The 13,894-nt window shown below is 38.8% G+C and overlaps 1 protein-coding gene across 1 annotated transcript; it reads left to right on the top strand.

The window, feature by feature from the left end:
- The first annotated feature begins 146 nt into the window (after nt 1-146).
- lins1 (lines homolog 1) lies at nt 147-10,553 on the top strand. Its single transcript, XM_031739573.2, has 6 exons — nt 147-544; nt 620-709; nt 2,810-2,942; nt 3,259-3,849; nt 9,220-9,403; nt 9,685-10,553. The coding sequence occupies exons 1-6, from the start codon at nt 158-160 to the stop codon at nt 10,427-10,429; spliced, it is 2,130 nt and encodes a 709-aa protein (XP_031595433.2). The 5' UTR covers nt 147-157; the 3' UTR covers nt 10,430-10,553.
- Nucleotides 10,554-13,894: the final 3,341 nt, after the last annotated feature.

Genomic DNA, 13,894 nt, shown 5'->3' with positions numbered 1-13,894 from the left:
AGTAATTAAAGTGCTATTATTATATTCACTATTATATATTTCCCACAATGTAAAAACAACAACAACAATATAAAGTTCTATTTTCATTTATTAGACTTTTTTATTTTATTTTGGTAATGCTTCACGTATTTTGTAGGGCTGCTTCCGTGTATATCACATGGGAGATCCACGCGGAAGTAGCAGCGCAATGGAGGGTAATATGAGTTGTAAAGACGAAGACCTGTCCATAATGACAGAGCTTTTTAACTGTTTGACAGAAGCGTACAGATGCTTTCTTGCGGGATCGTACCCCCCCCAAAATGCTGCCGATGTAGCGAGCGTAATATATTCGGGATTATGTGGACCTGTCCACGGTAAAGACAGACAAGGTTCCCCCTCAGAGTACTGCGGTGAAAAGAATGCGGAGCTGACCTGCATGTGCATGTCTTTCCTCGAGAGGGTTTCTTCCAATCTGACGTCTCAGGGGCTGCATCCAGACATTAAGTTTTATTATGCGGAGGTCCTAAAAGTATTGCTTGAAGACATGGATCTCATCACGCACCTTGTAAGTGCTACCACTGGTCATGGGAGTAAAGACGTAAAGTTATCTTAATAATTGATTTAATTACCTTTTCCATAGGTAAACCGGTTCCAAGCCGAGGACCACATTATCTCACATCTGGCTGCAAAGACAGCATCAAAGTGTGTTTTTTACCTTATCTGCAAATCTGTAAGTAGTCATTCTTTGGAGATTCGTTTTCAGCAACGTTTTTTTTTTCCGTCTCTGAGTTGACTGAAACGCTTTAGCCTACTGTAAATCACATACTATTAAAAAATATGTAACACTGTTCATTGTGTATAATGTTAAGAATGGTGAAAAAAGCAAAGTTTTAAAGTAATGTAAAAGGAGACACCAGAAGGGTCTAGATGTTTCTGCTGAACAAAACAAGAGACTGTTTTTCAAAAGCAACAATGGAGAGTGCACGTTATTCACCAATTTACGAATGAAGCTCAATTTCTAAACTCAGTGAATCCAGAGAAATGTATTGTGTGGTTCAAAGGACAGCCTTAAACTGACCAACCTGGGATGCCCTACTGAAGGGCATTGAAGTTTGGGGTGCTGAACTGTGGTGGCGACAGAGGGTAAGCTCTAAGATATAAAAGTGTCTTGTCACAATAAAACTACCAGACCTTGCTGCTTACATGAGGCAAGAGTAAATAACCAAAACTGAAATTAAGTTGTTTGCACAGCTGAGCAAATTATAAGGGCTTACAATATTTTAACTCAGATGCAATAATAATTAAACCCCACGGGGCACACATGTCAGGCACAAACACAGGTGAGCAAATTCATTATGAAGTCACTACAAGTCCCAAGTACGAGGTTTCTTAAAAAACAGCAGTCAAGATATACAACAAACCTTTCTGGCACAGTTAAACAGAACCTATCCAAATTCAAATAATATTTTACTCGGGCAGAAAATGCTAAATTTAAAAAGACAGTTGAGTACTGTTTTGCTGCAAAGACACATCCTATGTGAAAGTGCCTTGAGGTATCATAGTGACTAAGATGAACAGGGACATGGCTCAATATGTGAGCGGGGCCAGAAAGGAATTGGCAGAAACACCAGAAGGGCAAAACTTCAGCAACTGGTAGCTGGAACATTCACTCAAGACTAAGACCAGACTGGCCAACCTGTGCACCACCTGGACTTACTACGAGAAAGCCTATGACTCTAAACCTCACACATGGAACCTGGAATTCATAGAGCTACACAAAATGAGCAGAACCCTAATAGTAAAAAAAGAGAGGAAAGGTAGTTAGTGCAGTCCTCTAAGGTCTATCAGAAGGCAACACACTGAAAATAGCCAATTGGGAACCATGAAAAGGCTACTAGGAAAGCTACAACAACCCAGCGAGTAAGGCAAGTCCTGAGAAGTAGCTGAATGGGAAGAACAAGATCAAGGCAATCGCCACCTACTCCCAAAGGAGGAGATCAAATCCACTGACATCAAGACAACGAAGCTTCTTACTTATGCATGTAGGGTTTCACCCCAAATCTAGCCCTCCGAGACTGTACGCTGAGCGGAGGGAAGGAGACCAAGTGCTAGTGAGTGTCAGAAGCACTATCCAGGATGAAACAACAAAGAGCCACATGATCAATTGTGGTCATCAGGAAGATGTATAGTACCATATCACCCCAATGGAGCACTTTGCTCTCAGATTGCAGATTTACTTGTGGTTACTGGGATATTTTAAAGTAGTATGCAAGGCAGAACTTTCAGGTATCAGGCACCTTTTCTGTGGACCCAGCTCCCAGCTTGGATTTGGGAGACAGAGACCCTTTCTACTTTTAAGATTAGGCTTAAGACTTTCCTTTTTCTGAAAGCTTATAGCTACGGCTGAATCGCGTGACCTTGAATCCACACAGTAGCACTAAACAGTAGACTTAGGCTGCTGGGGTTCTCTCAAGATGCACTGAGCGTTTCTCCTTCTCTTACCCTTTTTTACTCACCATCTCCGGCTCTCTTCCACAGCATGTCTTTTATCTAGTCCCCCGCCCAGACTGGTCATGGCAGATGGCTGCCGTGACCTGGTTCTGATGGGTTGGACAACAGTGGAAAGGAACTCCCTTTTAAAAAGAAGGTTGAAAGGGAGTTTTTCCTCCCCACTGTTGCCAAGTCCTTACTCATAGGAGGTTATCTGTTAGGGTTTCTCTGTAAAATTTTAGTGTCTTTACCTTTCAATATTAAGCGCCTTGAAGTGACTGTTGTTGTGATTTGACAGTTTAAAACTGAATTTAAGCGCTTGTATGCTTAAATTTCTTAGGGAGTTATCAGTCCTGTCTGGCAGAGGAAATGTGAACAAGCATTTCAGAACCCATGGCCTGGTGCTGAATTAGATGCCTGTTTGTGGTCACTGACTGAAGTCTCCAAAAAACTTCTTAAAGGAGCTCATCGAGGTAAACGCTGTTAGTAATTTTAATTTTCAAAGAGTCCAAAATCCACGATATCTAGGCTATAATGGTAACAAAAATACAGAAAATGAGCAAATTATCAAATTGTAGAAACTGCAGCCAGAACATTTTAAGATTTTGAACATTTCAATGAATTTATTTAAAGATGAGTTTGTTATTGAAATTGTAAATAAAATCATTTGTTCTTTAGCTAGGGTAACTCATTGGGGTAAGATATGGGCAGAAAAGAGCAACCTATGATGCTTACAGGATGATGGTTGATTTTGTCTAGTCTCACTTTTTTTTTTTTTTCTTCCATTAGAGCTTATGACACTTCTGGCAGGTTTTGACCTCAGTCTAAGTGTTCTATGTTCAAAACTGCTCCCTGAAGAGAAGAAACACATGTCACAGCATTTAGTGGATTTTACCAGAAGCACACACTGGGGAACATCATTATGTCTACTGCTAGACCTGCTTGAGGTGCTGACTTCTTCTAGTTTGGTATGTGGAGCTGGTGTCCATTTGAAGAGTCAGAGAATAACCCACCTTCACTCGTTGGCCCTCCTAAACATCTGCTCCTCCTCAGAGTATTATGTTAAAAAGCGAGTGCTGCTTCTTCTAAAGAGAGCAATCCTTCAGAAGGCTGGAGAGGACTGGATTTCAGGGGATGTGGCGTCATGGATGACATGTGGAAACTGGAGCTCTGATATGAGCATTCTTGCTCGAACTGTGTTAAAAGCAGCTTCTGACAATTGGTTACTGAGTATTCAAATGCAGTCTGGCGCTTTCTTTGGAGGAACCAGGCACATTCTGGGAGATCAAATTCAGAACTGGGATTGCGTGATGCTGAGAGCTGTCAGCCTGATTATTCTCAAGTCCATAGAGCTTTGCATCCAAACAGCTGCAGGATCAGGTGAGAATAAAAAAATAAAAATAAAAAATAAAAAAAAACATCACCAGTAGATATACACTTGAGATTGTGTGCAGCATGTTTGATGATCTATAATTTTTGCATGAGTACAATTAAAGGTGTTGCTGAACTTTAAACCAATTAAATTAAAAACAAATCATTTGAAGCTCTTCTTTTTGATAACCGTGATAGTACTGGGTTAGCAAACGACATAACTTCATAGGATTTTTTTTTTCTCACCCAGAAATCTCAGCAGCACATTCAGTGGTACAACAATTAAAAACAAACAAAATGCTGAATGTTTCCCCTCAGTGTCTGTTCTCTCCCCCTGACCATTCAAATCAAAGACAAAAGTCTGGATGAGCGGATGTATGGGCAGAAATCTGTGCCATCAGAAACTGAATTTGAATAAGTTAAATTTGAATCTGAATTGCTCAGATTGAATCTGAATTGTAACTTGAATAAATGCTTTTGAAAACTGAATTTGAATTAGTCTAATTTGAAATTGAATTTATGGTTTGAAAATGATCATCACTAAATTGAAATTGAATTTTATTTTTGAAAATGAATTCATTTGCTGTGAAACTGCATTTTATCCTTTAAAAATTCAGCTCTCGAATAATTTCAGTTTCACTCTCACCATTCAGTTTCAGTTCTACAATTCAATTTCAGTTCCAAAATTCAGTTTTTTGGAACTTACATCCGGTTCCGGTTCAAGAGTAAACGAGCGCAGATTAATAGAACTACGTTTTACTAGCGGACTGAAAGTGTTACTGACGGGAATCTACAGCGTCTTGAGCTGAATTAAGACTTCAGAAGTCATTCGTCATGTCGAATGACCAGCGGATAAACTCTCAGGTTGGTAATAAATCTATTACATGTATAAGAACAAGCGTCATGTTAACAATTGATAGCCGTACAGTAACTTTTATGCTTATTGTAGCTGTTAGCTAAAAACGCTAATTTAGCCTAGTTTGCCCTGGATTCAGCTTTGACAAACAAATATGATCGACTGTTTCTAGTAGAATTCCAAAGTTGTCATCTTGTACCCTGTCAGAGCCCTGTATGCTTGCAGAGACCCCTACAGTAAGGAAACATGCAAAACAGTGTCCAAACCTTTGTATTTTAGCTTTATTTATGTCTTACACAGCATCCCAACTCTTTAGCTAACTTAATAACTTTAGCTAAAGTGAATAGTTAGTCTAATTCATTAGTGCAGCATTACTGGATCACCTCTGTTTGAAGTGATATAATATGATATACAACTATCACTGAAACAGCAAACTTTGTAAATAAACAACACTAATCATTCTCTAAACGTTTGGCCACAGCTGTAGATTACACTATCAGTGCTTTTTCACTCTTGACAATAATTACATTTCTAAATTCTCTTTGTGCATTTACAGGTAAACAATATCTAATATTTTATCTAAATGACTGCTTTGTCTTTGAAAAGGTGAAGAGCCTGAGGCCGGTGACAGTCCAGTTCTACTCCAAGTACATCCTTACGGTGGCTCACAGGACAAGGCCACATTCCTGTCCTGCCAGAAGAGAAACTTCAGCGTCTTCATGCAGTTCAACCACACCTGTCATATTCCGTATGACAGGGGTCTCAAACTCCAGTCCTCGAGGGCCGGTGTCATGCAACTTTTCCATGTGTCCCTGGTGCAACACACCTGAATACAATTAGTAGGTTATTAGCAAGAGTATAGAACTTGACTGCATGCTGAGGTGGCAACCCCTAACCCTACCTACTCAAGTAAATTTAAGTAAATATATGTATTTGGAAACATATACTTCTAAAATACTTTTATTGCACCATGTTCATTCACTCATGAGCTGCTGTAACGTGAATCAAATGGCTGAATTGCCAACTCAGCATGCAGTCAAGTTCTATACTCTTGCTAATGACCTACTAGGTGTGTTGCAACAGGGACACATGGAAAAGTTGCAGGACAGCGGCCCTCGAGGACTGGAGTTTGAGACCCCTGCCATATGGTGTTCATGCAGTTTTCTACCCCACAGTTACAGCATGTCTGACTGCCTGTTCAGCATATGCAAAAATACATGAGTTTAAGCATGTGATGACAAAGGCCTTCCATTATGGTGTTTGTTAGGGATGGGTACCGGTGTGGCACCGGTTCTGACATAAGCGGTAGTAACCAGACCGAAAAGCAGCGCACATTTCGGTGCTTTATTTCGGTGCTTCTTTTGTTTTTTTCCTGAGCCAATTCTAGCCAATCATTTTACGTTTCCGAGGATAGTAGGCGGGCCCAGGTACGTACGTTCTTTTAGAGCAGAGCTACAGATTAAAAATGCCCAAGGCGAAGCGGTCAAAAGTCTGGCTGTACTTCACAGCAAAAGGTGCAAACTCAGCAGCCTGCAACAAGTGCTTTAAGCTGATACTGTGATACTGTCAAAGAAGGTAACACCTCAAATCTGATGAAACACCTGGCGACGCATAGCGTTTTTTTTTAAAGCCGAGAAATGCGCCGTGTTTGATAGCTTGCTGCAAGACCTCACACCGTGCACATCTACTGCGGTGTGGTGCCTGTTAGCAGACCTGGAGTTAGCAACATCCCCCAAAAGAGTAGAGTCCTGGCCCCTAGCCCTGTCAGCGTAGCAGAAATGATGACGGATGATGATGGCGGCAGCAGCCGTTCTCCTCTGCGTGAGTAGCTTCATGTTGTTCGTGTGTAATTAACGTTGAGTACGCTAACCACATTATCACATTAATGCATGTAAGGTGAACTAGCAAACACCGTCGTAGTTACATGCGGCTGTCTTCTTGTTTGATGGCAAATACTCCCTTCACCCTAGCCAAAAAGGCTAAAATGACCAAAGAAAGAGTGGAAAACAGCTAAACATGAGAGATTTTTGGACAAACCCATATGTAAAAGATATATAAAATCTTATAAAGTTTGTATCTGTCTTGTGTGAAACTTGTATGAAAAGCATACAAGAGTGAAAACAGATATAAGATCCCTTGAAAAATTATATAAATGAAACTTGTATGTTTTGGATACTTACTAAAACAATATATGAAAGTAATGAGAAAGTGGCCACTTTCATGAGTGAATCATATAAGCCTTAAATGATTCACTATATGAAGTAGGCCACATGTTATCTGCAAGTCTTGTATAAGTTTTACTATTTCTTTTCCATATGGGAAGTTTGTGTTTTTCCATTGTTTAAGCACTACTTCCAGTCAAGAGTGAGACCATATATGCCCTATAGCTGCAGAAAAGGCTAACATTGTTATCTTTTTACAAAAAACCGCTAAACATGAGAGGTTTTGGACAAAGTTTGTGTTCTCCATTCTTTAAGCACCGGTTTGAGCACCGTTTAAGCACCGGCACCGTTTCAAAAGTACCGGTTTGGCACCGGTATCGGATAAAACCTAAACGATACCCATCCCTAGTGTTTGTCATCACATGTCACAGACATCTGGATGATCATTTGGAATAAACAAAAAACTAAAAACTTGTTACTTCATCTTTTATCTTTATTATTATTATTGTTCTTATTTTACATTTTTCATTGTTAGGCATTAGGTTTATTTATAGTAGTCCTTTCCAACTTCTTTCCCTCTTCCATGTTACTGTGTCAGCATCTATTTGGGGTTGGGAGTGGAACAGAAAGTAAGGAAATCCAAAGTGCCATTAAAACCAGGAGAGGTTCTTATATTTCAGAAGAAGGGATTAATTCAAAAGAAATGACCTCAATGCCATATTTTATTTAGGAACCCTAGAGAGCACTTTGCAAAATAACACATTCTTATAATTTCACCCTCAGATGAGCCAAGCTACGACTGTCAGGGAAGGTGATGTAGGTACAGAGCATGTGAGAGTGGTTAAGTTAATGTCTCTTGTCTAGATGAAGGCACAAGAGGGATCAATGGCAAGGCGTAGAGATTCAGTATCAGTCTTCAGTGGACACTCCATTTCTGGCACAAAACACCTGTAAAAGATGGTTGATTTAGGAGGTGACCCGACAACTTCAGCCTGTCAAACATAGCAATGGAGCAGTATGTTTAAAAAAACCCAACTAATTAAGCATGCACTCAGTACCCTAAGAATTATTATGATAGTTAAACACAGTGATAGTCACATATCATATCACTTCAAACGGAGGTGATCCAGTAATGCTGCACTAATGAATTAGACTAACTATTCACTTTAGCTAAAGTTATTAAGTTAGCTAAAGAGTTGGGATGCTGTGTAAGACATAAATAAAGCTAAAATACAAAGGTTTGGACACTGTTTTGCATGTTTCCCTACTGTAGTTAATTCAGCTCAAGACGCTGTAGATTCCCGTCAGTAACACTTTCGGTCCGCTAGTAAAACGTAGTTCTATTAATCTGCGCTCGTTTACTCTTGAACCGGAACCGGATGTAAGTTCCAAAAAACTGAATTTTGGAACTGAAATTGAATGGTGAGAGTGAAACTGAAATTATTCGAGAGCTGAATTTTTAAAGGATAAAATGCAGTTTCAAAGCAAATGAATTCATTTTCAATATATAAAATTCAATTTCAATTTAGTGATGATCATTTTCAAATCATAAATTCAATTTCAAATTAGACTAATTCAAATTCAGTTTCCAAAAGCATTTATTCAAGTTACAATTCAGATTCAATCTGAGCAATTCAGATTCAAATTTAACTTATTCAAATTCAGTTTCTGATGGCACAGATTTCTGCCCATACGGATGGATGACAAATGCTTTGAAAATGATATTTATTTTTAAAAGCATTTGATATTTCAAATGTTGTCTAGCCAATGATTGTAAATCTAAAGTTATTAAGAAATGATCAGTCAAAAGAGTTTTCAGGAAAAACTGTTAAATGTTCAGTTTCTATGCTATATGTCAGAACAAGATCTAGAGAGTGATTAAAGTGGTGAGTGGGTTCTTTTACATTTTGAGAGAAGCCATTTAATAACAGATTAAATGCAGAGTTGAAGCTGCATCTACATGGACGTTTAAGTCATCCACAATAATTATTTTATCTGAACTGAGTGTGATAAATTAGAGAGAAGTTCTAAGTGCCAGCTGGACAATAGATATCAATAAATAAAACGTTTTTTGTCCTGTCTCTCTGCCATCACCCCCACCTGGTTATGCGGCAGATGGCTGCTTCTCCCTGAGCCCGTTTCTGACGGAGGTTTCGTCCTTTTAAAAGAATTCACTGTGGCCAAATGGCTCAAAGGAAGTTGTTTGATTGCTGCAGTTTTCTTTGTATTATTGTAGGGTCTTTACCTTTAATTGCTTTCTCTAAACAGGCCAGGTTTTACCCAGAAAGTTTACCAATTATCTTTAAAGCCTTTATATCCTTTATGCTTTGACTTAGGCGTATGATTATCTTCTTAACACAGAAGTGAAGAGTGCAACAGAGGTTTATGCATACCTGCAGAGTCTGTGGGGCTTCCTGAGACGGTACAGTTTCAAACAGAGAGAGGTCACTCATCTCTGCTGCTGGATCAGCATGCTGTTTGGAGACCAGGATGATGACATGATGGAGGCAGCCAAAGCTCTGCTCTACATATTTCTTCATTACAGGTAAAACAGATACCAGATTTAGGTGTCTTTATCCATCAACATGACATTAAAAAAAAAAACTATCATGGTAAAGAGGTGCCTGGCTGATGTTATTTTACCATCTTTAAAGATACCTAAAAGATAACTTTTACACATGTAAAAGTATTCAGATTTAAAATATATGTGTGTGTTTCTGTCTCTGTTTACTGATACGTCACTGTCTTTCACTTTACCATACAAATTCAAATAAGCTTTTACTGTTTACATGCTATGTTCTAATCAGATTTTTCTCTCATCTTTAGACTGGTTTCTGGGGTGGATGAACTTGCAGTGTTGGAGACGGCCTGTGCATCTGGCTTCAACCCTCACTGTCACTTTGTGCTTCTGCTTCAGAGCATGTCCTTTGACTATAGCATCCTCCTTGACTTTCTGATCTCAGCTGAAACCTGCTTTCTGGAGTACTTTGTGCAGTACTTGAAATGCCTCCGAGATGATTGGCAGGGCTTCGCTGCAGCATGTGAAGGTATCACTGTGTCAGACTGTCGTCTTTCACAACAGAAGAAGTGTGGAGCCGATACGTCAACATTGAAATGTAAAGGAGAGCCAGATAAAGTAGAATCTGGCTCCTGTGTCCAGCCCACAGATGTTATTCCACCAGTTGCAAGGTTTGGTATGGCTTCAGAGCTTCGCCTTGTAGAGTATGATACTTCTGATGAGTCTGATCCTGAGAATACAGTGGAATCTGTCTGTGCCTTGAATGGGAAACAATATAAGTCAACAGCTTTACTGAGTACAAGACTGGAAGGGTTATTACAGCCAGTGTTGCAGAGTGAAAAAGCATCACGCGCAAACATGGCATCTCTGTCATGGCAGCTTACTGGTGAAATATCAGTCAGAGCAGTCCATTGTTTGTCACGGCTTAGAGAGGTGGTAATGAGACTGCACACAAAGAACCTCTTCCCATATAACCCTTCTTCACTCTTAAAGCTCGTAGCACAAGTAGAGAGCTGTTACCAGAAATCACACCTGTCACAATGCAATAAATAATAAGGATCACTAATTTCAATAATTTTGTTTGCTGATGTGGTGCATACTGCATATGTTAATGAATTTTCTATACTTTGTTTTTATGAAAAGTAAATAAAACCCCTTGCCACAGGATGACCTAAAATGGGTGATTTTTTTTTCTTTTTTTCTTTTTTTGGGTGATTATAAAGGAACTGTATATAACAAATCTCAACCCTCAAAGGAAAATGAAGCCAAGGAGTTTCATTTTAATTTCTATTCACTTCCAGTTCCTGCTATTTCACATATAAAAAATATTATTGGCAATATTATTTGAGGAAATATTTATCCCTTTATCTGTATTTACATTTTGTGTTTCACTACTAGTCATAATTTTATGTGAAGGAATTGTTTTATATTTCTAAATACAAATGCTATTTCATTGACAGTGTTAAATTTAGTGCTCCATCTTTAAAAAAAATATTACCATATCTTACCATTACCATTATCATTTCATTAAGTAAAAAAATTGTGTCAAATTCAAGTCCTGAATTTATCCTCCCTATATGTTCCATATGTTTGTCTGTCTATTTGTCTGTTAGAAGTCTGGTGTGCACAGATTTTGAGATATCATGTTCAAATTTTGTACAGTGGTAGATACCAATAACAGCTTGAGTTTTAATTTTGTCAAAATCAGGTCAAGGTCAAACCTAATGTGAAAATTAGTAAAAACAACTAATTTTTGTATCGATCATGTTACAATTTTACAGCAATATTCTAGGCCTTGGGGGCCATGAGTACATAGGTTGACTAAGTATTCAACCTTGACCTTCTGGTTTAGTGCTTTTAAGTACTCTGAGGCTTGTTTCTGAAGCTGTACCATAGGGTGGCAGCAGAGGACTTTTAAGTACATCCTCAGAAGGCAATTTTAGTGTCACACTGGGGTGGATGTACCTCAGGAAGTTTTGGTGTTTTGGTCCCTAGCTGATCCAGTTTGTTTGAAAGATACCAAAGCTGCTCACAGATGCATCCATCAGGGTGTAAATGTTGGATACAGAATGATCTGACTTATGAATTATCCCAGCTTTTATAAAGTGCTTTGAGTGCACAGATAGAATAGAAAAGTGCTTTATAGTCCATTTACCATTCACTCCCAGAGTTGTTGTCTATTTTTTTTAATTGTAGAGCAGTTTTGCTCTCCGATTATGGCTATCAAAGAGAACCTATTTTAAATGCATCTTTAACTCTTAGATGATTCTGGGCACATTTTGTGCCATTCCAATTTTTAATTTCCGTGCTATTTTGGCTGTGCTGAACGAATAAAACCCCATATTTGCTAGTAGATATAATTTTTTGTTTTCATTTTAGAATTGTCTCATTTCCTTAAAATGGCTAAGCTATACAAAAGCCGCCACAATTTATTTTCCAGCCAAAACATGTCCCATTTAAATAACTGAAAATACAATTTTTGATCCCACATCAACTAACGCATATCTTTATGCTAAGATTTCATTTTTGACAACTTGCCTTTGTTTTGTTTTTATATTTGTCCAACCAAATGGGTGTCTTGCTAATGAAACAATGAACGTGTGCTGCTAATGATGTTAGATAATTTTGTGTGTGCAAGTCTTTTTTCTTAGAAGGCCACACTGTTTGTTATAAACTAATTCAATAATAATAACTAATAGGTGACCTTTCAGAGCTTCAAAGATATCTCAGCAGCAAGAACCAAAGCTCAGGTAATTTATGCAACTGCACTGCAGCCATGGTTAGAAGTATTAGCAGTAGTGCAGGAGCACCCTGCAAGAAGATAGCAAGACTTTACAGCATAAAGGAGCCTCTGGAAAAGATCATGCGCAAGTGTGAAGGTGACACCTCATACTCCTCTGGGCTGACATGGAGGAGGCCTTAGATGTAGAAACAGACCAGCTGGAGTCCAACTCTGACTCATCTGAAGGTGAGAGTGAAAAAGGAGATGGTTGAAGCAGTCACAGGATGGACTCCTCCATCCCCATATTTTGGTCTTCAACAAAGACTGCAATGCTCTATCTCCCAGTAGCCAAAGGTTTGACGCCAGGACCTACACCATGCCACCAGCTATGCACTGCATATTGCAGCAAATTGTGGCCATGATAAAACCTTGAATGGGAAAACACTCAGACGGTGTTTACAGGTCAAAACTCTTCTTCTTTAAAGGGTAAAATCCAAAAACTATAATTAATATTTGATATTTATATTTCAGGCTGAAGTAGTTTTAAAAGACCATTGGTCATTGGTTTTCAAGATGGCAGCTTAAAGTGAGGTTGTACTAGGGAGTGCTAGTACACCTGTTTGCTGAGTCTACACCCATAACTTTATAACTGCAATTTATTACAAGTTACTACAGTGACATTTATTATCTGTAAGCCTGGGATGAGCATTAACAGCTAATTTTTTTGGACAGTCTGACAACATGCCGTGAAGGAAAGTTGTAATACCCAACACTGTGGAGGGCCCCAACTTGCAGAGCGGAGAGGCAAATGAGGGAACTAGCATGGGAACTGATGCAGAGTTGAATATTGGAACACGTCCATTAGTTTGCGAGGTGATTCAGGAAGTAACTGTGAACCTCTGTGAAGTCATTGAAGATAAACTCAGGCCGGGTCTCCCTGCTTTATACAAGCACAAGGGAAACAACTGGAGGACCATGAGACGCACATAAAGGAATGAGACGCCCGGATCTTGGCTATGGCGGATGTCACGACGGTGACCCTGGGCAAGCTCCAATCATTGAAGCAACAAGCAACAATCATATGACCCCAAATGAGCAAGCACTTTGGCGACAGTGGGGAGGAAAAACTCCCTTTTAACAGGAAAAAAACAGGAAGAAACCTCCAGCAGAACCAGGCTCAGGGAGGGGCGGTTGGGGTGGCTATGTAAACATACTTTTAAGAGTTAAAATAAAAAAGGAATTCTAACATTTTTTGTACGTATATTTTGAAGTGGAGTCATGTAAAGTAGAAAAACCTGAATATATAATATTTTTACAGCAGTTTTTAGAAAGGTGGCATTTTGTATCCTTAGGGTAAAAAGAGACTCAGTTTTTTTAAGAGTCATCTGAAGGTTAAAAAAAAATTTGTTTTTTTAGCTTACCAACACATTTTCCGTTGTTATCCTAAATGTTTATGTAGGAAAACGAAAAAATGAGATCATATGAGATGGCTACAAATGACTACAAATGAATAAAAAGCAAATAATATCCTCAGGAAATGAGCTGTGGGTTTATGACCAGGAGGTATTATCTTCTGTATGTGTAAATTGGAATAAAGTCAACTGAATTCAGTTTTATTTATATAGCGCCAAATCTCAGCAATAATTGCCGCAAAAACCAGTGATGTCTCCTTAGCTGAAAACAAGAACTTATGGTTACAAAAACCTCTTTGTTTAGGAAAAAGTTTTACTATACCATCCTCAGGCTTCAGTGGAAGTCTTGTACAAGACTAACTTGCTCTGTTAATATGTCATGCA

The sequence above is a fragment of the Oreochromis aureus genome, linkage group 1, assembly GCF_013358895.1.
Source record: "Oreochromis aureus strain Israel breed Guangdong linkage group 1, ZZ_aureus, whole genome shotgun sequence".
NCBI classification, from domain to species: Eukaryota; Metazoa; Chordata; class Actinopteri; order Cichliformes; family Cichlidae; genus Oreochromis; species Oreochromis aureus.
This window is presented reverse-complemented; position numbering and strand designations above follow the sequence as displayed.